We start from the raw sequence: 24,990 nt of genomic DNA, 5'->3' as shown, positions 1-24,990 counted from the left end.
GAAAGCCTAGTCTAAAACATTTGCATGTGTGGGGGTGTCCTGCTGAGGCGAGGCCTTATAAACCTCATGAACGCAAATTGGACTCTAAAACCATTAGCAGCTACTTTATTGGCTATGCCGAACGATCACGGGGTTACCAGTTTTATGATCCCACAAATAGGTCAATATTTGAGACGGGAATTGCAACATTTTTTGAGGATGTTGAGTTTGGGGGGAGAAATCCAGTTAGAGACATTGTCTTTGAGGAGGAAGCAGGAGTAATCCCACTTCCTACTACTACTTTTGACCAATCACAGGTTCCTATACCTGTCATTGCTCGAGAAGTAATTTCGAATCCTCAACCAGACAATGTTGTTCAAGATAATATAGTTCAAACCCCCATTCAAGATGAGGTAATTGTTCCTGAGGAACAAACTCTACAACCTCAACCTCAAGAATCTGTGCCATTAAGGCGATCCACCAGAGAGAGGAGATTTGCATTTTCAGATGATTATATTGTATATCTCCAGGAACATGAGGTAGAAAATGGAATGTCGAAAGATGATCCAATCAACTTTCGTCAAGCCATGGAAAGTTCCAACTCTCATAAGTGGATAGAAGCCATGAATGAAGAATATAAGTCTATGCAAGACAATAAAGTTTGGGAACTTGTCTCATTACCAGTTGGTGCGAAGCCCGTAGGTTGTAAATGGATATTTAAAACCAAAAGGGATTCAAATGGTAATGTGGAAAGGTATAAGGCACGTCTTGTAGCCAAAGGCTTTACTCAAAAAGAAGGAATTGACTTTAAAGAAACTTTCTCTCCAGTTTCTTCGAAAGATTCTTTTAGGACAATTATGGCGCTTGTTGCATATTTTGATCTTGAGTTGCATCAAATGGATGTCAAAACAGCTTTTCTTAATGGTGACATTAAAGAAACAATTTATATGGTGCAGCCAGAAAACTTTGTGTCAGGAGACCCAAAGAATATGGTTTGCAAATTGACTAAATCCATCTATGGACTCAAACAAGCTTCTCGTCAGTGGTACTTCAAATTTCATTAAATTCTCACTTCGTATGGTTTTGAAACTAATGTTGTTGATGAATGTGTGTATCACAAGTTCAGTGGGAGTAAACACATATTTTTGGTTTTATATGTTGACGACATATTGCTTGCCACAAACAATATAAACTTATTGAATGACACCAAGAGATTTCTATCTAAGAATTTTGAAATGAAAGATCTTGGTGATGCTTCCTTTGTATTAGAAATCGAAATACTCCGAGATCGTTCTCGGGGTATTCTGGGATTATCACAAAGGAGCTATATCGAAAAAATACTCATTAGATTTGGCATGCAAAATTGTAAATCAGGTGAAACCCCGGTTGCTAAGGGAGACAAGTTTAGTCTCAGCCAATGCTCGAAGAACAGTCTTGAAATTCAAGAAATGCAGAAGATTCCTTATGCCTCAGCTGTAGGGAGTCTAATGTATGCTCAAGTATGTACGTGTCCGGATATTGCGTTTATAGTTGGCATGTTAGGCAGATATTTAAGTAATCCTGGCATGGATCATTGGAAAGCAGTCAAGCGTGTTATGCGATATTTACAGAGAACAAAGGAATATATGCTCACATATAGGAGATCGGATAAGTTAGAGGTCATTGGATATTCCAACTCCGATTTTGCTGGATGCCAAGACAGTAGGAAATCCACATCAGGCTATATTTATCTGTTAGCTGGCGGAGCAATTTCTTGGAGGTCTGCAAAGCAGACGCTCATAGCTTCATCCACCATGGCTGCAGAGTTTGTAGCATGTTATGAGGCATCAAACCAAGGGATATGGCTGCGGAATTTTGTCACTGGGTTACGTATTTTGGAAGGCACTGAAAGACCACTTAAGATATATTGTGACAATAAGTCTGCAGTTTTATATTCCAATAACAACAGGAGCTCGACAAAATCAAAGCATATTGATATCAAGTTCCTAGTTGTAAAAGAAAGAGTGCAGAGTGGACAGATTTTCATAGAGCACATTGGGACAAACTCCATGATAGCGGATCCACTTACGAAGAAACTACCACCCAAGGTCTTTCATGAGCACACTGCTCATATGGGTGTTGTTCTATTTGAGAACATTCTGGTTTAGTGGGAGTTTGTATTTATATTACTGCTTTATGTCAGCCTTGAGTTTTATCTATATAATTAGATTAATTTCTGCAGAAATGAAGTATTCAGTTTATTACGCTCTGTTACGTATTGTGAAGTATTGATCTCAATAAAGTTAAGTAGGACCAGTTGGACATAGGCATGTATGGATCACATCACATGTAATTTCCATGCTACGCATCCATGATTGATCTATGTCATTTAGCTATATTTGTATACGTGACCATTGGTGGGTCGAGTTACGATTGATGTAACGAAGACCGCTTTGATCCTATATTAATATAGTTAATGGACAAGATTGTTTGGATACCCTCAAGTTATGATAACAAATTTTTGAGCTCACTAAAGTTAAGCACATTTTTCAAGATACATATGTGGTCCAGTGGGAGATTGTTAGATAATGTCTCAATGGGACCACATAATTAAATGTGGTGTTATCATTTATAAGAAGCCTACAATTTAAGTGATTCAATTTAGTTAATAGGCTTAAGGGTATATGTGTTATGGACCTAATGTGTAGATACTAGTTGTATAATTTCTATTTCTATGAGGGGCAGAAATAGAAATTAAAACATATTGGTTAAAGTTGGTTTTCATTACCTTTCAGTTTTAAAACCAATAATGGTTAATTTATTGGTTTTCATTACCTTTCAGTTATAAAAACCAATTACAACCTTTAAAAAGTTATAGTCCCTATTCCTTCCCAAGGTGAAAAAAATAAGAACATTGTTTTGTTTTTCTAAATCCTCTCAAGGAGAAACATAAGGCACCAAAGGGGAAAGGATTAGAAGGTAATAACATAGTCAATATCAAGGTTTTATTGACAATCAGACGCTTCCGTTTAACCGTTCATCGATGGATTTAGGTATGTCATTTTGTCTTGATTTCTTGATGATATACATGGTAGATGATCCGAAACATGAAGTTTCATGTTCTGAAATTTATGTTAACATTGAGATTATGATTTGAGGGTGAAAATTTTGTTTAGTGAATGAGTTTTGAATTGAGTGAAAAAATTTTGATGTGACATATAATATTTAATACAAAAATTTATAACATATAACCAAATACAAAACTCAAAAATCTATTAAAAACTCATAAAAAATTTAAAAATTCTGAAAATATTGTTTTATTAAAAATATATATATAAAAAAAAAGTGCCAATTGCCCCAAAAAAAAATTTTTTGCCATGTTCCGGTCAACCGGCCGGACAATTGATTAAGCCAAATTTCTAAAAAAAAAAATCCCGCATGACACAAAAATTTCTGGAGAGTTTTCTTTTTGTTGTGAAAATATAATTTGAAAGATGTATCCAAACATGACATTAGAATGTGAGGATGGTATTATAGTTTGAAAATCTATCCAAACACAGCCTTAGGCATTGTTTGGGAAGTGAGTTTGGGGCTAAAATAGCCACAAAAAACAAAATAGGCTTTTTAGCCCCAATAAGACAAAACATCACATTCAATCCATAATCATTACCTTCTTTTTCTCGCAAAAAAGTCAAAAAAATCAAGAGTCCTTCTCAAATCAGGTTTTTTAGTCCTAGACTAAATTAGTCAAAATAGTCAAAAAAGTCAAAAAACTAAAAAGGCAACCCACTTTCCAACCCAAGCCTTAGCCAACAAAATGATTGGAGGTGGTGGTTGCATTCATCGAAGGGATCTAAAGCACATATCTAATACACATCTCTTGAGATTTGCTTATAATAAAGATTATATTTGTGATTTTAAAAATTACAAAAAATAGCGTTTGGTTTATTTTTTGAAGCTCAATTTTGTTTTTAAATCATGATTTAGATGAAACATATTAAATATATTTTTTAAATACAATTCAAAATTACTTTCAAAACTCTTCTATTCTATTATTATTATTATTATTATTATTATTATTATTATTATTATTATTCAATCAATTAATCAATTTTTCTCACTATCTCTTCTCTCCTCTCACATTCTATATAACAATCAATAAAATAAAAAAAAATTACAAATCACCCTAAAACTATTTTCAATACTATAACCAAACAAATTTTATCTTTTCAAATCATGATTCAAAAACTCAAAACATAAGGGGCACTTACCAGCTGGTCTCATGCAAACAAATTAATACCCACCAAGTCCTGCCCTATTTCAGTTTCCAATTTTACCCCTGAATGTCACACCACACGCGCGAATCAAAGAGCATATCACGAGGTCTACCCTGTACGCGTGAAACACACGCTCCTTCTCAAATGTTCTGATTTGGAAACTATTCTGAGGCGATTTGGAAACCATTCTGAGGCGATTTGCGATTTGGAAATCAAAACAAACGAAGAGATTTTCCCTGTATCTCCCATCGTTTCCAAAGAAATCACCTCTGTTTCGATCAATAATCTGATTCCGAACAGATTTCCAGCAAATCCTTCACCATTTCGATCTACATTCCCTGTTTCGTTCATCTTCAACAAACATGCGAATGAAACGTGAGTCGTATTCATCTTCCGTTCTTCTTTTATAACTTTAATTAAGTGATATTGAACTTCATAATAATCACATCTTCATGTTCATTTGCTATACAATAACAGATTTGCTTATTTTGCCCAATTCAGTGAGAAAATTTGCTATAAGAATGATAGATTTGCTTAATTTTCTTAATTGAGTCATAAAATTTGTTATAATGATGGATTTGCTTCCCTTCTTCGTTCATAACTGTAATTGAGTTATAAAATTCGCTATACGATGATGGATTTGCTTACTTTTGCTAATTCAGTGATAAAATTTGATATACAATAACAGATTTCATTACTTTGCCCAATTCTGTGAGAAAAATTGCTATAAGAATGATAGGTTTGCCTAATTTTCCTAGTTGAGTGATAAATTTTGTTATAATGATGGATTTGCTTCTCTTCTTATTTCATAACTACGGATTTGCTTCCCTTATTCTTTCATAACTATAATTGAGTAATAAAATTCGATTTGAAACTATTTTGAATAATAATCACATCTTCATGTTCATTTGCTATACAATGATGGATTTGCTTACTTTTGCTAATTCAGTGATAAAATTTGATATACAATAACAGATTTGCTTACTTTGCCCAATTCAATAATAAAATTTGCTACAACAATAATAGATTTGCTTAATTTTTCTAATTCAGTGATAAAATTTGTTATAATGATAGATTTGTCTCCCTTCTTCTCTCATAACTATAATTGAGTGATACAATTCTACTTGAAGCTAATTCCAATCTGTACCATACAGTATTAATTTATGAGCGATATTCAACTTCATAATAATCACATTTTCATGTTCATTTCCTATACAATGATGGATTTGCTTACTTTTGCTAATTCAGTGATAAAATTTGCTATACAATGCCAAATTTGCTTACTTTGTCCAAATCAGTGAGAAAATTTGCTATAAGATTGACAGATTTGCTTAATTTTCCTAATTGAGTGGTAAAATTTGTTATAACGATGGATTTGCTTCCCTTCTTCTTTCATAACTATAATTGAGTGATAAAATTTGACCTGAAACTATTTTAAATCTGTACCATACAGTATTAATTTATGAGTGATATTCAACATCATAACAATCATACCTTTATGTTCACTTGCTATACAATGATGCATTTTCTTACTTTTACTAATTCAGTGATAAAATTTGCTATATAATTGTTCTCATCTTCATCATGATACTTCATGTTCTTTTGTAATTTGGAATCTAAACTTTGCTATACAGTTATATATTTGCTTAATTTGCATAATAGATTGATAAATTCTACTTAGTTTGCCTAGTTCAGTGATAAAATTCTTCTTAATTTTCAATGTTCATGCTCAATGTTTTTGTACAGATGTTGCCAGCCATCATAAAAGATTACGTCGTCGAGAAACAAGTTTCTCAAAGAAGAAAAAGATTGAAAAAGTTGAGTTTGTTATAGAGCCAACAACACATGAAAGTGAAAATCAACTAAAAGTTAAACCTGAATCCAACATTAACAATGAGGATCCCAAACAGGAACAACTGAAACAACCTACAGAGCTCCACAAACCAAGAGGGAAAAAAAATTGATGGAAGAAAAACTAGGACTGAACAGATACATGATAATGAAGCAAAGTATGTCTACCATTCCAACATTCAATCTCTTATCAAATTTTTCAAGACAACAAAACTCAAAGAGGAGCATTTGACAGTATTGAGAAAGACACCTTTTTCACTTCTAGTTTATACATTGAGTGAAAACAAGGTTAAAAGAAAAGATTCAATTAAATATGATGATGTGGTTGCAAAAATTTTACAAACTTACCAAATGGATGGAACCACATTTGAAATTGTTGGGAAGAAGCTGAAGTTGAAAAGAAATGACTTCAAATTAACTTTTGGGATTCATGTGGACAGAAGAAGATGAACCTTGCATACGGAAGAAAAAATGAGGTAGCTATGGTGCAAAGAAGGAAAATAATCGAGAGCAGAATGACAAGTGCTTTAATCCAAAAGTTGATAACGAAACTTCTGAGAAGCAACAACAATGAAGATGCAGAAGATGTCGTTAGGCTTGTGTGCCTTTTGGTTTGTTTGCTTTTGTTGTATCTGAGTACTGGGAACAATTGGTTGGGGGTTCATGAAATACCTCGAGAATATTGATGAAATTAAGTCTTATGATTGGTGTGGCGCAGTGTCACGACCCAAATCCGGCCCTATGGGTTTAGCACCGTAACCGGCCAGTAATCCGAGATTACCGAAGGCCTGCTTAACAGTAGTACAGTAAAACAGAGTACAGGGCCTGGCGGAAGCCAATACAGTAATTAAACAATGCCCAATGAGCTGTGACAGTCTGCATGCAAAAAGACTTTCCAAACATATTTACATTCAGTGGAAAGGTATGCACAATATATACAATCATTCAGAATAGGGACTCAATCCCTATGTAACAGTACAGTAACATTCAGTCTATACAATCCATTCAGTTATTACAAAACAGCAAGACAGTACAGAAGGGGGAGTCTTAAAACACCCCTAAGCCTTAGCAAGATAGGCTCGGAACCTCGCAGTGAGGCACGGTAGTTGGCTTGACAAAACTGGAGTAACCCTGACGCTCTTAGCCGTGGTCTGGTGCGTGTACACCTACATATATATATGAGCAGTGAACTAAAGCCCAATGAATAACATAATGTGTAAAGATGTTAAGAATGAATGTCCTTACAGTAATGAAAACAGTTCATTAAATCAGTAATTCAGTCGTTCAGTCAGTACAGTCATACGTGGTACATCCATTAGCATAACAGTACAGTAAACAGTAGGTCTTAAAAGACCGAGCAGTAAGTGATGGCCATCAGTCAGTAACAGTAGTGGTTCCAACGAGGGAACCGACAGAGATATCTGTCACAGTAACAGTAAACAGTAGGTGCTAAAGATGCCACAATACAGTTCAGAATATAGGACATACATTCATTCAGTTAACAGTAATCAGTGCAGAAAACAGTACAGTTCAGTTGTTCAGAAGATAATCATTTGTGAACATATCTTTACACAATCGTTACTCACAGAGTTCAGGCTACAGTATGCTAGAGTGTGCCTCCCCAGTCGCCAACCCTACACAGTTAACAGATTGAACACACTAAGCTATACAGTTGGGAAAGATAATAACTTAATCCCTAATTTGCCTCGGTGTGTTCTACATCTATATCCTCAAGAAGATGCCTTAAACTAGGCCTAAGAATGCCTAGAATGAGATGAGGATGCAAAGATGCACTTTTAAAAGCATTTGCAAATTTTTCAGAAAACAGGGGTCACGCTCGAGCGTAGGTCACTCCGCTCGAGCAGACATGCAGACAAAGGTACCCGCTCGAGCGGCAAATCCCCCACTCGAGCGTACTGCAAAAGTACTGGATGGGTGAAATCTCCGCTCAATGGACGCTCGACGCCCGCTCGAGCTTGAGACACATGCCTCTGCTCGAGCGCCCAATCCTCCGCTCGAGCGGACTGTAAAACAGTGCAAGATGCTGGATGCTCGGATTCCACGCTCGAGCGTCACTAGCCCCCGCTCGAGCGGAAGTGCAGAATCTGGAAATTCCAGATTGCACCTCCAAGCCAAAAACCAAATTGTTAACAACTCAAAACCGATCCTCTTGGGCTAATTTCTGGAAAAACACTTGTAAACACATGGAATAACATGATTCAAAACTCAATTTGAGAAATCAAAGCCCAAGGGTGTTTAATTCGAATCCAATTTCAAACCAATTTTTCAAGAACAATCCTCAAACATGACATAGATGATCTTCAAATAACTTTCAAGCTTCAAAACATGCTCTAGCAAGCCAATTGATTCACAAACAAGATGAAAACATGGCCTACACTCAAAACATGGACATGCATGTAACAATTTGCCATGAACTCAACTCAAAATCCAACAATACTAACATGCATGCATGAATTATGCTCTATTTCAACATGCTAGAACTAATCCATGGCTCAATTCTCAATTTTGACATGAATCATGCAAGAACAAGATAAACAAGAGGGTAATTACTCTACCTTAGGTCTCCAATGTAAGACTAGGAGCTCAATTTAGCAATCTACACTTCAATTACCAAGCAATTCTTCAAGTTTCCAAGCAATTCAAGGTGAATTCACTCTAACTCCCTATTTCCCTCTCTCTAGTCGGTGATGTGCTCAAAAGAAATGGCTGAGCAAATGTTCATATCAAGTATAAGGCTCAAATGTGTGTGAGATAGTGGTCCATTAGGGGTAGTTTGGTGATTAAGTCCAACTTTGCAATTAACCCAATATTTAATCTAATTTAATCATACCTAATCAGTTTTCAGATAAATACACTATAAAATCACATTAATTCTAAGGATCATAGAACATCGATCAATCCCCGGTTCGGCCGCCGATAAGGCCTTCGATTAGCAGTTTAAACATAAAACATGAACAGATCAAGTAAACAATCAAACAGATAGAATACAAATTAACATACATACTCAGTCAATTCAGTTCCAGTTTTCAGTCAGTCAGTTCAGTACTTTAATCAGTTCAATTATCAGTCATGATCAGTTCAGTTTAACGGTAATCAATGTTTATCGGTAAGCAGTGGTGAGGGTTATTACACGCAGCAAAACAACATCTTACAAGATCAATAGCACGCAACTTCAACCAAATTGATAGAGTCTGTGGATGTGTGATCATCTTATAGGTAAGTAAATACCTCACTTACAACTTGTAAACTATAATATTTACATTTACTAAATACTAATTTATAACATTTTTTTTTGTCCTCAACAGTATTGGATATGTGAGCATGCAAAGATCATCAAACCAAATGACAAGAACGCAATCCCAAGATTTGCAAGATGGAGCATTACACATCTGGGAGAACAATTGGCAAAGTCATCCTTGCATGATCTAAAACATATTGAGGTATCCGTTCATATCCTTTGTTTTCTTTAAACAAATATTAGATTTTGTTATGCAGTGATAAATTTTAGCAAGACTGATAAATTCTTCTTAATCTTCATGGTGTCACATTTGTGGTAGAAAAATTATTTAGGCATTTCGTCTGTGCTAGGAAATTATTCAATAAACAAGTTTTATCAGTGTCTAACCTTTATTTCTTTAATTGAGTGATGAATTTTGCTATGCAGCGATAAATTTTCATATGGACTGATAACTTTTTGCTCACAGTTACAAATTTTCTTAGTAAGCTTCATTGAGTGATAAATTTTGCTTAATGTTGCTAATTCACTGATAAAACTTGTTATCATGAAGCAAAATCAAATGATAAATTATTATTATACATTTGAATCACCGAATGATAAATTATTACTTAACTTTGCGTCATATCATTCTTTTTAATAATTTTCATTCATGTAGGAGAGCAATTTGAAAGACACAATTGAAGAACAGAACATATACAAACAATTGCAACCACAAACAGATGATGAGCATGAAGATGAAGAATGTAACTTTGAGGAACAGGAGGAGACTGAATTATCTGAAAAGGAAGAAGAACCAATTATCACAAAGATATTCAGTCTCGGTCCAGGAAGAAATTCACCGAATCCAAAGCATCAAACAGATGCTCGAAAAAAGAGGAAATCAACAACATTGCAATAAAAAAAAAAATGCAAGAAGGAAAGTCAACTTTTAGCATGAAACTGAAGAAGGTCCAATTTATGTGCAAAGAAATGAGCTTTCTTTTGACAACCTAGAAAATGATGAAGAAGAAACAATGATCAACCAGAAAGTTGGTCCAACAACTTCCCTGCGATTCAAGCATCAAACACCGGCTGAAAAGAGAAAAGCAAAAAGGAAACTTGCCTATGAAATAAATACCTACCATGTGAAAATTAATGAACATACCTTTCAGAAACTAGAAGAGAATGTCCTGATAATCCAAAGGCTAGAAATTGAGAAGGCAAGAATCCAAGCAGAAAATGATGAGCTTAAGGACCAACTCATGAAGCTCAGTAAACAAATGGAAGAACAGAGCAAGAAAGCGAAGATACAAATGGAAGTCAAAGATGTGGAAATGATGCTACTTAATGAGAGAATTGCAATGTTGGTTGAATCAAATCTCTACCTGGACAGTGAAGAAGAACAAATCATAGTTGAAGTTGAAGCCACCACTCCCAAAACATTGCCTCTTGTGAGCTCAATAATAAAAAGGGTAAAAAATAGAGAAACAAGAAAATAGCACAAAGATCCAGATTTTGGGTACGTAACGAAAAGACAACCAAAGCAGAACAAGACAGTTGATGAACTAGAACCAATGGTTGAAGAAAGTGCAAAGACCAGAAAAGAAGAGCAGACACAATATCAACGTCCAACAAAACAAATTGACACTTCCTATCTTGTGTTTCACAAATTGCCAAAGAAATCAAGGATGAAACTCATTAGTCTTTGGGCAACAAAAACCAGCAGGTAAGAACATGATTTGGTCCTAAAATTTCCAAATTTGGAATCTAAATTTTAGTATATGGTCATGCATTTATCAATGTATAACCTTTGTTTACTTCATTCATTGATAAATTTTGATATACAGTGATAAAATTTGCTACATAGTGATAAATTTTACTTAATTTGTTTGGTGGAGTGATATATTTTGCTAATCTTCATCGTGTCTCATCTATGGTATCAAATTATTTAGGCATTTGAGTTTATGTTCTCCATTTCCTTTCATTGTTCGGATTTGATACATCAACTAAAATTTGATGCTCAATTTGTTCCCCTAACCTTTGTTTCGTTAATTGAGCAACAAATTTTGGCATACAGTGATAAATTTTGTTTTCACATTTGCAGTTATCCAATCTTACAAGGAAATGAAGTAGGCAACTATTTGTACTTGGATGATATTGACAAAATCGTCAAATGCGAAGAACTTTCTAGAAATGTAAAATCAAATCCCTATTTGTGCATATATCAATTATAATACCAAATAATAATTCTCTCATTAACCTTGTTTGCTTTTGTTTTTACAACAGGCAATAAATGCATACAAGGAAATCTTAATGACAGAAGAGCAACTGAAACCAAAGTTCAGCCTCAGCTCGCAAACAGGAACAACATATATATTTACTACATCATGCCATGTAAGTAAATTACATATATATATGTATATATACTTCATTACGATATCAACCATTCCCCTTGTCTAAATCAAGTGCATAAGTTTTCATTAATCCAGTCTTATAGTGATAAAATTACCATTAATAAATTACATTGTAACCAAAACTAATATATTTGCAAAACACAGTATTTGTTCACCACAAAGGATGAGGCAGAAACAAATCAATTGTTGAACAACATGATGTTAGAAGCTGTCAAGGAAAGGTATCTTCTTTTTCCAATTTTCAATGATATGTTAACTGTCTTCTTGACTGACCAACAAGCTGCTCAATGACAAATACTTGATCAAAACATTGATGACTTGCCTCTGCAATAATCAACACATCTGGAATAGAAGAAAACAAACGGACAGTGTTACCTGTATTTTGATATGTTACAGTCTTACCTGTATTTTGATGATTTTGGTTCTTACTTTAATCCAATGAATATTACAATGCTTGGTTGTTACAATGTCAAAGTTATGGACAATGCTTGCTTGTTACAATCTCAAATTTGCTTCAATAAAACATTCAGTCTTTTGTAGCCATATCGTTACCAGACTTGGTTTTTCATATCAGTCTTGTTATCTAAATTTCATTCAAAAAATTGATTCTAATCTGAGTATTTGTGTTGAATTTAAAGGTTAATAACAGGTTTGGAGTCACTATACTGATAAGTTTATTTTTTATAGTGTTTTGTTTACCCTGATAAATTTATCACTGTTTCAACAAATTTATCACTGTTAACACTGATAAATTTACCAATGTTCAAATGAAAAAACCAGCGACTCTCTTTCTCTCTCTCATTCTTTTTCCCCAATTCAAGTAAACAAAACACTATAAAAAATAATAAAAAATTTACCTAATTGAAAATTAAAACACAAGCACTATTACATTGTCCAAATTGGAAATTAAAATACTGTTACAATTTGTGGATATTTCCAACTTTGAGAATAAATGTAAGAACATGCCATCCTTGGCGATTTCTGAATAATCAAAACCATTTGATATTTCGGTTAAACAACTCAAACATCCAAAGCTAGCTTCTGAGTGACCACAAAACAGTATGTAGACTAAGAACTTGTTGCTAAACCAAATAAACATGGTAGTTGATTTAAAAATTTTTATTTTTTAAAGTAGTTAACACAACAGATATGCAATTATGTATTCTAGAGATTTGATCTACACCTTTGTATTGTGGAAATTTTTCCTGGAAAAACTAGATAACTTTATACAATGATAATTTTATCACTGTAGAAAAGAACATTTGCTTGGATATGACAGTGATAAATTTATCAACCACTGACATAAATGTAATAAACCATCAACTCTTCCCACACAATAAGTGATAAATTTATCATTCTTCAAAATAACAAAATTCAAGAACCACATTAATGGTACATTTATCATTCTTACAAAAAAATAATCCATCAACTTGTCCAAACCAACCAGTGATAAATTTATCACTTTATTAAACACCAAAAAACAACAACTATATTTAACCCAAATCAAATAACATAAATATGCGAAACTTAATCCTGTAAAAATATCAGCAAAAAATATAATTTCTAATCAACAAATTTCTCAATCATTCAATGCGAGTACCAAAATGATACATCTTTCAAAAAATACTCAATCATTCAATGCAAGTAGCACCTCTCAACTCTCAAACAAAGTAATTCAATTAAAATCAATACAACAAAAGCAAAGCTTGTTTACATGTCTTCCGATTATGAGTTCTCATCTTTCCACACCTACTGCATCTAATTCTCTTGATTTCGCCTTTAGAAGGTATTCTCTCCGTTCTTGGACGTCCAGCTGGTCTCTTACAAAGAGGAGGTAAAACAACGTCATCATCAACAACTACATTTGGCTTCCACATACTAGAAACTGGATAGATAGAATGTGAATAAGAATCACAATAACTACTAACACGGTAGTAATCATCAAGAAAGCAATTCAGATCCTTCCTACTCCTCTTTATAGCACAAAAGCCATGTTTGCAAGGAAAAGAATCAATTTCTCACAATCGACAAGAACAACAACGTTTCCCAATATCAACCATAACTGAATGATCCAATTGGATTTCATAAATGTCATCGCCACATTTCTTAACTATCCATGCTTTTGTATCATTAAAAGCTTCTTCCAACTTTTTCTCTGCAAAAGGACAAACAATACGATTCCACTTATTCCCAACTTCTTTTCTTCTTGAAAATTGCTCCATTAGTTTCACCCGTATAGCATCAACAAGACTAGTTGAAAACAAATGGCGTTCATCCCTAATCCATGAATTAAAAGATTCTGCAGCATTTGTGCACATTTCACCATACCTCTTGCCTTGAAAATAAGCGTTACACCAACACTCATTAGACAAATCTTCAAGAAACCTCTCAACACTATGACCATAACGACCCTTAAATTCTTCAAATAGCTCATTAAACAACTCAATAGTAGGAACATATGCACATCTACTAAAAAGAGTAAGCAAATACTTTTTTGATTCACGACTATTCACTGACAAATAAGCCTTTAAGTTTGTCTTTAAATGCATTACACAAAAAGAATGACAAGAAAACGGAAAGACCTTAGCTAAAGCTTTCAGCAAACCTCCATGTCGATCAGTAACAAACGCAATATCCCTCTTCGGAGTCAAAATGCCTAATAACTTTGACAAGAACCAATGCCAACTGTTATAACTTTCATCATCAACAATCGCAAAACATAACGGATACAAACCTACAAACAAAATATATATATACAAGTTATCAGTAACAAATTAAAAAGATTACAAAAAGAAAGTCAAAACACAAAGTATATAACATATAGCACCAGCCATAGATAAATTTATCACTGTATAAATATAAAAATTTAACAAAAAGTATACAGCATAAATTTATCACTAATAGATTGACCATACTCAATTATCAGCACTCTCCAGTAACAAAAATGATAGAATTATCACTATTTCAATAATAATAACACATAAACACAAAATATACCTTGGTTACCATCTTTCGCCGTAGCAGCCAATAAACAACCTTTGTGTCTTCATTTCAAAAAAGTTCTATCAAGTATCAACACAGGCCTACAATACTTGAAACCATGAATGCATGCCTTAAAAGCGAAAAACAAGCATTTGAAATGTCTTCCTTTACTATCAATATCAAATTCCATATCAAAAACACTCCCCGGATTGCAAGCAATAACGGTATCAACATACCAACGAAGATCATCAAATGATGATGAATAGTCACCAAAAACAAGACCCCTTGCTTTTTCAACACCCATCCAAGCTTGCCGATAAGAAACTTCTGTTCCATAATAGTCCTTGAAATCACAAACCACCTCACTAACTGATGTCAAAGCCTTGTTACGAATATCACTAGAAATTAGCCCACCAATCATACTTGAAGTCATCCTAGCATGTTTAATTGTACGAAAAGAAGATCCACAAGTATGAACATCATCAAATTGTTTAATAACAAAAGCTTTACTATAATTTTTCACTCTAGCATGCACGCTCCATAAACATCCCAAATCAACCATTCTCTTACAATGAACAGTGACACGATCCTTATCATTCTTAACAAAATCAAAATTAAAACCGGAATGAATAGAATACTTTGACAACGCATCTCGAAATTCAACAACTCCTTGAGTAAACCTTTGTCCCACTCCTTTCATACAATTAACCCACCCATCGGAGAGCAAAGGTTTCCGTTGATTTGAATAAAATGAAGGCAAAAAATCAGTTTCACAAACAACACTACTACTACTACTACTACTAGCTTCACCATCACAAATCATATAACCTTCACCCAAAGAACAACACTTTACAAAAACATCAATACGATGAATATCACAAGAAAGTGCCAGTCCAACCATAACCTCCAAATCCTCTTCACTTTCTAGACCACAAGAAGAATGTCCAGCCATTGAATATGATATATTCAAAGAACTACCAACTAACTCACTCCACTTTGCACACAGTTTATATACTCAATTCTTGAAATTAAATCCATCATTATACTTGATAACCAATGTCACACCTCTAAACTTGCACATAAGAAACAAACAATTCTCCATCACTATAAATCCTGCAACAAACAACAATTATATTTCAGAAAACAACTCAAACACCCTAAAACAAAATCAAATACAGTGATAAAATTATCTCCTATTCCCATACTCACTCATAAATTTATCACTGTTGAAAAAGTTAATCCAACATCACCCCCAAAATATACAGTGATAAAATTATCACTGTATAAAATAACAAACCAACACTTGTGTTCAATCAACACAATTTCGTAACCAAAAAAAATAAAAATCTAAAATTCAATCAACAAATACATATCTCAAAACTTTCAATATCATGATCAAAACACAAATTCAATCACAACAGAAACAACAGAGTAACAACAATATCACCACAAAATCAAAATCACCAACTCAAACTAAAAAGAACCAAAACATTGAAATTGAAATCAAAATCAAACATACTAGTCGACCTAACTCCACAACACCACAAATCAGAAAATGTAGCTATACACCAAACGCGAAATCGCAAATAGGAAGAATCACCAAACACGCAATCGCAAATCACAAATCGCGAAGATACACCAAGCACGAAATCAAAAATCACGAAGCTCCACAAATTGCGCAATTAGAAATCACGAAGCTCCACAAATTGCGAAATCAAAAATCACGAAGCTCCACAAATCGCGAAGATACAGCAACAAATTGTGAAGTTTCACAGAAATCCAAATCACAAACACAATATTTTGATGGAAAATCCAAACAGAAACGCGTCAAAATAGAGGAGGGGTAAAACGGTACAAAAAAAAAGTCCCAGGACCTATTGGTGCACAAGATTAAAAGTCAGGACTAAGAGGGGAATAAGTGAAAAACTCAGGACCGGCCAGTAAATCATGACCTGTTGAAGCTCAATTTTGTTTTTAAATCATGATTTAGATGAAACATATTAAATATATTTTTAAAATACAATTCAAAATTACTTTCAAAACTCTTCTATTTTCTTCTTCTTATTATTATTATTATTCAATCAATTAATCAATTTTTCTCACTATCTCTTCTGTCCTCTCACATTCTATATATCAATCAATAAAATAAAAAAATTACAAATCACCTTAAAACTATTTTCAATACTATAACCAAACAAATTTTATCTTTTCAAATCATGATTCAAAAACTCAAAACATAACTCTATACTCTAATAATAATTCTAAAACTAAACTAAACGGACCCAAATACTCTATTGTCAAAATCTTTTATTTAGTAGAATTAACGTAAAAAATAAAATTGCTAACTACTCTTCTACACAACAATAAAATGACTTGCATTATTAATTGAAATATATTTTCGACATCATTCAAAACTGATAATCGATTTGATAATTTATTAATAAATTGGGTTATTTATTATGCGATTGAAAAGTTAAAAGGACGAGATGTAATTTCTAAAATCTCAGAAGACAATTTGTATTTTAAATGGTGTATTTATAATTTACGTAAATAAATAGATGGTTTAAATAAAAAAATTATAATTTAAATTAATAAAATAAAAAATTTAAGATTTATTTTATTAATTTTGAGAGTTGCTATTTTTATTTCACTTTATTCAAAATACACTTACATTTTTATCTTTATTATATAAATATATATATAATTACATTAATACATTTTTACACAAAATACACCACCTGAAAAAAAAAAGGGAGTTTTTTTGATAAATCCATTTTTTAAGAGCTTTATTCCATCCGACCCATATTCTTTTTTACTATTCCATTAGGTCCAATTTGAGATAAGAAGACCAAAATACATTTTTCATCTACTTATGTTCCATTTAGTTCACATTATTTTCTTATGTTTCAATAAGTCTTATGGGTGACATAATTACCAAAATACCCTTAATGTGAATGTTCACACTGTCAATATAAATGTTTATATCGTCAATGTGTAGGGGCCCAGCTCATGTCGATCCTCGTGGGTGCCGGGAAAAATTCGAGTCGGGCCGGGCCGGCCCACAAGCCAAAAAAATAAGCTCGACCCGGCCCGTTGATAATATGAATATTCACATTGACAAGTTAACATTCACATTGATAGGAGTGTAAAATTGGTCTGCGGCCCGTGGGCGGCCCGAAACCAGTCCGTCGCCCGGGCCGGCCCGTTCACAATATGAATATTCACATTGACATATTAACATTGACAAGAGTGTAAAATTGGCCCATGACCCATAGGCAGCCCAAAGCCTGGGCCCGAGCCCGGGTCGGGGCGGGCCCGGCCCGGCCCGTTGACAATGTGAATATTCACATTGACATGTTAACATTCACATTGATAGGAGTGTAAAATTAGCCCAAGGCCTGTGGCCGGCCCGAAACCCGCCTGTGGCTCGTGGGCTGCCTTGGGCGAGCCCGGCCCGACCCGTTGATAATGTAAATATTTACATTGACATGTTAACATTCACATTGATAAGAGTATAAAATTAGCCCGCGTCCCGTGGCTGCCCGAAACTAGCCCACGACTCGTGGGCGGCCCGGGCCTGCCCGACCCGGCCTGTTGACAATGTGAATATTCACATTGACATATTAACATTCACATTGATAAGAGTGTAAAATTGACTCGCGTCCCATGGGCGGCCCGGACGAGCCCGATCCGGTCCGTTGACAATGTGAATATTCACATTGACATATTAACATTCACATTGATAGGAGTGTAAAATTGGCCCGTGGCTCGTGGGCGGCCCGAAACCCGCCCGCTGCCCAGGGCGGACCCGGCCCGGCTCGTTGACAATGTGAATATTCACATTGACATATTAACATTAACATTGATAAGAGTGTAAAATTAGCCCGTGACCTGTGGGCAGCCCGAAGCCTGGCCCCGGCCCGTTGACAACGTGAATATTCACATTGACATGTTAACATTCACATTGATAAGAGTGTAACATTAGCCCGTGCCCCGTGGCTGCCCGAAACACGCCCACGGCCCGTGGGCGGCCCGAGGCGGGCCCAGCCCGGCCTGTTAATAATGTGAATATTCACATTGACATGTTAACATTCACATTGATAAGAGTGTAAAATTGACTCGCATCCCATGGGCGGCCCGGAGTGGCCCGGGTTTGGGTCCGGGCCTACCCCGGGCCGCGGGCGAGCTTCGGGCAGCAGACAAGTTTTACACTCCTATCAATGTTAATGTTAACATGTCAATGTGAATATTCACATTGTCACGGGTCGGGCCAAGCCCGCCTCGGGCTGCGATCGGGCTTCGGGCCGTTCACGGGCTGCGGGCCAATTTTACACTCCTATCAATGTGAATGTTAACCTGTCAATGTGAATATTCACATTGCCAACGGGCCGGGCCCGCCCTGGCTCGAGGTCGGGCTTCGGGCTGCCCATGGGTCACGGACCAATTGTACACTTTTATCAATGTGAATGTTAACTTGTCAATGTGAATATTCACATTGTCAACAGGCCGGGTCGGGCCCGCCCCGGGCCGCCCATGGGCCGTGGACGGGTTTCGGGCAGCCACGGGGCGCAGGCTAATTTTACACTCCTATCAATGTGCATGTTAACATGTCAATGTGAATATTCACATTGTCACGGGTCGGGCCAAGCCCGCCTCGGGCTGCGGTCGGGCTTCGGGCCGCCCATGGGCTGCAGGCCAAGCCCACCTCGGGCTGCGGTCGGGCTTCGGGCCGCCCACGGGCTGCGGGCCAATTTTACACTCTTATCAATGTGAATGTTAACATGTCAATGTGAACATTCACATTGTCAACGGGCCGGGCCGCGGGCGGGCTTTTGGCCGTCCATGGGCCGCGGGCCAATTTTATACTCTTATCAATGTGAATGTTAACATGTCAATGTGAATATTCACATTGTCAACGGGCCGGACCGGGCTCGCCCGGGCCGCGGGCGGGTTTCACGCCGTCACGGGACGGGGGCTAATTTTACACTCCTATTAATGTGAATGTTAACATGTCAATGTGAATATTTACATTGTCAACGGGCCGAGCTGGGCCGAGTCGGGCCCGCCCTGGGCTGCTGTCTAGTTTTATACTCTTATCAATGTGAATGTTAACATGTCAATGTGAACATTCACATTGTCAACAAGCCAAGCCGGGCCGGGCCCGCCCACGGGCAGTGGGCGGGTTTCGGGCAGCTACGAGGCGCGGGCTAATTTTACACTCTTATCAATGTGAATGTTAACATGTCAATGTGAATATTCACATTGTCAACGGGTTGGGCCGGGCTCGCCCCGGGCTGCGGGCGGGCTTTTGGCTACCCATGGGCCGCGGCTCAATTTTATACTCTTATCAATGTGAATGTTAACATGTCAATGTGAATATTCACATTGTCAACGGGCCGGATCGGGCCCGCCCATGGGCCGCGGGCGGGTTTCTCGCAGCCACGGGACGGGGGCCAATTTTACACTCCTATTAATGTGAATTTTAACATGTCAATGTGAATATTCACATTGTCAACGGGCCGGGCCCGCCCTGCCTCGCGGGCGGGTTTCGGGCCGCCCACGAACCAATTTACATTCCTACAAATGTGAATTTAAAAATATGAATGTTCACATCATTAAATTGCTAATCGTTGAAAAAATATTTATAAAGGTATCAAAATTAAATATAAGGGCATAAGTGTCCAAGAAAATAGTATAAATCAAGAAAATGGACTTTATGGAATAAAACTATACATACATGAGACTAAATGGGTTAAAAAATTCCTTCATAGACTTCTTGAATTAAAATACTTCTAAATTGGACTTATCAATAAAAATCCCAAAAAAAAAAACTAAAATTCCAAAAATATTAATCTAATATGTATAGCAAGGTAGTATATTTAGCGGGCCTTTCATTTTTTTATTTTATTTATAATTTCACCTAAAAAAATGTTTTTTATTTTTTAGGAAAAAAAAGAGCAAAATATTTCCCATAACATAACGAGAGAGAGAGAGAGAGAGAGAGAGTGAGTGAAAGAAAGAGAGCCACAAGAGGTTCCGGCAAAGTGGCGAAGTTGTGTGAGTGTTTTCAACTGATCCGAAGTTGTAGGGTTGTCCAAGAAATGTCACCTCCACAAACCAAACGACACGCACTCTCACATTCCGAACTCAGAATAACCAAAACTACTACACCAACAATCAACCACCACTTCAATTCTGACTTTTTTCTCTTCCTTCCAATCTTCCCTGCATTTTCCGGCGAATCACCATGCCTACCCTTTCTCATTCTTCAAAAGAAATGCCGGTTTTGGTATTTGTTTGATTTTCGATGGAAATTTGGAATAATGAGTGGATCTTGATTTCAAAGATTAGCGTTGAGCTTTTCTTGTGAATTCAACAATGGTATGTGAGCTTTTCTTAGGCCTGTATTTTAATTCAATTTCAATTTCCCGCTATTGTGAGCTTCTTTGTGTTTATGAATGGCATATGTTGATAATGCTGATCCAAAAATGTTTGTTTGATTTGTTGTTTTCTTTTGAAATGTATGCTCCTTAAGTACATTGTCCAAAGTATACTGGTTTTCAAGTTGTTGACGATGTCTACCAAATATGGTTTAAAAACATAAAGAAAACTTTCAACACCAAATTAAATCAATCTTTCCCAATTTGATTAAAGAATTGGTTGCTTGCGAGTCAACAAGATTCAACAATGTGAGTACACTCACGTGCAAGAAGCTTTTCTTTTGGTGAACTTGTTTTGTGCATAGAATTTTCTTGCCCTTCAAGTACAACTTCTTGAATTTCGATACCTTTCAAATCAACTTCCTTGTGCTTTGGAATCTCTTGCTCAACAATTTTCACTTCATCATCACAATTTCTTAAGAGGGTTTTTTTTGAAGTATCTCATAAAAAATGTGCCAGCATTTTATCCAAAGTTGCTTGTATTTGGCACATCTACTCTATTAGTTTCTTATTCTGATCAATCATTTTTTTTATAACATTGTCTTATTTCTTGTTGACCATCATGATATGATAAGAAGGACAAAATAAAGGGAAAAAATAAGGTTGAGGATTTTTGTTAATGCAAAAACTTGACTGGATTTGTGGGTTGGCTAAAAGGTGGGCTGCTGGATCGGTTATAGGCCTAGGTTACTTCAGGTTACGCATAGGGTTTAGGTTGGCACTTGGCAGTGGCTAAGTTAAATAGTGTGAGCTTAGGATTAGGCTATAAGCAGGAGCCAGTCATCTGTAAATTCATTGGGATGTGGCTAGAGATTTGTGGACCTGGTTCTTGATTTGGTGTGGTTTGGGTTTTCCCCAAGGACGTGGAGGGTCTCTTTCACTCTTGAAGGGGAGCTTGGGTGGGAAAGAGGAGAAGGAGGGTGTAGAGCATGCAATTAGCACTTATGTGGATTATTTGGCGGGAACAGAACAATAGGACTTCTAAAGGGCTGGAGGTGCCTCTTTTTAAGCTTCGGGGCATACTTTTGTCCATTTTGTATAGTTGGTTCTTGGATGGCCTAGACCCATCTTTGAATCAAGTTTTGGATTTTGTGGAGTCTTTCAGTAATTTTGGATGTATAGATTCTTTCGGTTTTGCTCACCCCTTTGGTGTCTTTTTGGTTAATGATTGTACTAAAAAAAAAATGTTGATAGGCGTAGAAATCTACATGCCGTGATTTATTGCTTGCAAACTTCAGGACCTGAAATATCAAATTTGTCTTGACTTTCTTCTCTGTTGTATAAATGTTTGTGGCGGTGGATATTGAGGCACTATATGAATAGAATTCAGTTGTGTATATGAAATCTTTTCTATCTTGTTTGCTAGTAGAACTATTTTTCTTGCTTCCACATCAATTTGATTATTTGAGCTTCTAAACTTTTATTATTTATTGAATTTCATATGCAGGGCACTCCAGTGAATATCATTGTAGGTTCTCAGGTTTGGGTTGAAGATCCAGATGTTGCTTGGATTGATGGACAAGTTTCAAAGATTAATGGATCAGAAGTTGAGATCCAGACTACTAATGGGAAGACGGTAAATATGATTGAACCAATTGGACATTAGCTTTTGTATCTTCACTTGATTCATTTCTTAAAACTGAAGTGCCATAGTTCTGCCTGCATATACCATAAATTTGCCTAGTTATCCAACCAATTCTTGTGTGCTGATCAAAATTTTAAATTTCAGTTTTATTGCTTATTTGTTATTCTTCAAATTTGGGAATTTTGATACGAGTTTTGACTGCCAAATTATGTAGCAGAAGGCTTGATTCTGCTGTCTGATTGCTGCAGTAGCTGCATAAATACCTTTTTTGTGAATCTCTAGCAACAAACAGAAAAGCAGGGAAGGAAGTGAGAACAAACCATATGAATTCTAGGTCTGAGAGATCCACATCCTAATTATGGGAAATCAAATGAGGCGTAATTCATAAAAGGGTTACAGAAATCCTTAGATCTCAGTTGTTTGCTTTTCCTCAAGCCTTCGCTCCCAGCCGTTGACACTATCCTAGAAAACTGTCAAAACTAACTGCTGGTTCTGGTGGGGTTTTGCATCTGATCAATTCCCCTCCATTACATACATAATCAGAGAAAAAAGGAGTAATTCAAGTGCCAAGAGGCCTTTTTTTTCCCCCCCCCCCCTCCTTTCTTTCTTTCTTTTTAAATTTATTCCATATTCACAAAACGGACAAGGTAATATTTACCAAACTGAAAAGAAAAATTAGTGAAATATTTTCCAGGAATTATTTTTCATAGAAACAAACGGATCCTTTGGGAAAGATATGCAAATATTACAAGGATGTGGAAACAATAAAAAAGAGGCTTGATTACATTGCATATATTAACAACTTGAACTTATTTCAAATAATCTTGTCAATGAAGAATACAACACTAAGTTGGGAAGAGGAAGCTGCAGCTTGGTGGCCATATCGGAATTGTCAGAGACTCAGATTATACTGTTGAGTTCAAAATATCCGGGTAATCTGGTAAATAGAGTTCTATGCTAGTGCTATTAATACTTTTTTATTTATTTTTTGTAGGTATAATATTATTAAAAAAAGAGGCACTGAGGAGGGTACACAACCTTTATACAAAAGAAGACCTACGATAACATCTATACGTCACAAACCTATTCTAAGGTCTCTACAAAATTAAAAAATTGGTTCAAGGACTAATTGACCATCCCCAAAAATCAACAATATAAAAAAGACAATAAAAATTCTTAATTTTTTAAAAAACTCTTTGTTTTTTTTTAAACAAAAGTTCTTATATTCCATTTGCCACAAACTAACCTCATAAGCGCCAAAGGAACCAGACACCAAGCCTTCCTCCTCCTACTCACACTAGCTCCTCTCCATAAGCAAAGAAGGCCTCCGCCTCCCTTCCTCAGGAATACCCAACCCAAGCAACTCCAAACATGAGAATCAATGACTACAACTCCAGCACGTCACCTCACAATTCACATGTAACACCAATTAACATGAACCTACGTCCTTCTAATTAGATTGTCTATAGAAGGATCTTGCCATGTCTTGCACACCAAACAAAGAAGGCGACCTTATACAAAGCCTTTGTACCCGACACCCCTTTCCAGGGACTAGCAGTGTTGTAAAAGGCGCATATAGATGCTTGCCTAGATACGAGGCACAGATAATGCGACTTGTACATGGCAAGACTGTGAACCGAAGTCCCATATTGCCTGAGTACTAAAGTAATGTTAAGCATATAAATGTGAGGAGGGCATCCTAACCTGAATAGTTAGCTTTTGGGGTTGAGCTCTATCCAAAATCGTGTAACACGGTATCAGAGTTGGAGTACTTACTTAGGGATGGGTAGGGTGCGTGTCCTTGGCCTGCACGCCACAGATGCTGCCGAGTGAGTATGCTGGGCGTGAGGGAGGGTGTGAAGTGAAGTCTTGCATCGCTGGAGTACTAAAGCAATGTCACCTTAATAGTTAGCTTTTGGGGTTGAGTTCTACCCAAGATCATGTAACAAGGCGCATTCAATGAAGTGCAGCCAGGCGCTTGAGGTGTGTGCTTAGGTGCGTGTTCATTTAAGATTCTCCTTTTGTTTTTCCTTCTAATACCAGCCGTTGATTTTATATTTTTATACTATGATGGACTTATATATGCTGCCATAGGGGAATAAATCTACTCTTCTTTTTCTTCACGTATCTGGGGTCTATTTTTTTTTCTTTTTTTTCTCCTTGGTTGGGTTGCATCTTTTTCACATTGCTATTTCTGTTTTTTTTAATCCTTTGCTCCAATTTTTCTTCTCTTCTTCTTCTTCTC

The 24,990-nt window shown here is 36.0% G+C and overlaps 2 protein-coding genes across 19 annotated transcripts in view; one reads left to right on the top strand and one right to left on the bottom strand.

Annotated features, from left to right (window-relative positions):
• Positions 1-13,231: 13,231 nt before the first annotated feature.
• On the bottom strand, positions 13,232-15,672 carry LOC114264278 (uncharacterized). Its single transcript, XM_082897118.1, has 5 exons — positions 15,549-15,672; positions 14,892-15,413; positions 13,780-14,472; positions 13,488-13,623; positions 13,232-13,271 (listed from the first exon to the last, which is right to left on the bottom strand). Exons 1-5 carry the CDS (start codon positions 15,670-15,672, stop codon positions 13,232-13,234), a joined length of 1,515 nt encoding a protein of 504 aa, XP_082753244.1.
• Positions 15,673-20,696: 5,024 nt separating this feature from the next.
• The window catches only part of LOC114264704 (myosin-11-like), a 55,424-nt gene continuing 51,130 nt past the window's right edge, over positions 20,697-24,990 (top strand). For 12 of the 18 annotated variants that reach the window (XR_014346937.1, XR_014346932.1, XR_014346933.1 and 9 more), the window contains exon 1: positions 22,602-22,736. Coding sequence is in view for 6 of the 18 variants with exons in the window: in XM_082899452.1 (XP_082755578.1) it covers positions 22,602-22,736 (135 nt within the window). In the remaining 12 variants the exon portion in view is untranslated. Of the gene's footprint in view, positions 21,102-22,601; positions 22,737-22,959; positions 24,741-24,990 lie in introns of those variants that run through there. The other 6 variants (XM_082899453.1, XM_082899460.1, XM_082899459.1 and 3 more) reach the window with 5 other exon arrangements.

This window comes from Camellia sinensis, chromosome 12 (genome assembly GCF_055761805.1).
Source record: "Camellia sinensis isolate YWXY chromosome 12, ASM5576180v1, whole genome shotgun sequence".
Classification (NCBI taxonomy): domain Eukaryota; kingdom Viridiplantae; phylum Streptophyta; class Magnoliopsida; order Ericales; family Theaceae; genus Camellia; species Camellia sinensis.
This window is presented reverse-complemented; position numbering and strand designations above follow the sequence as displayed.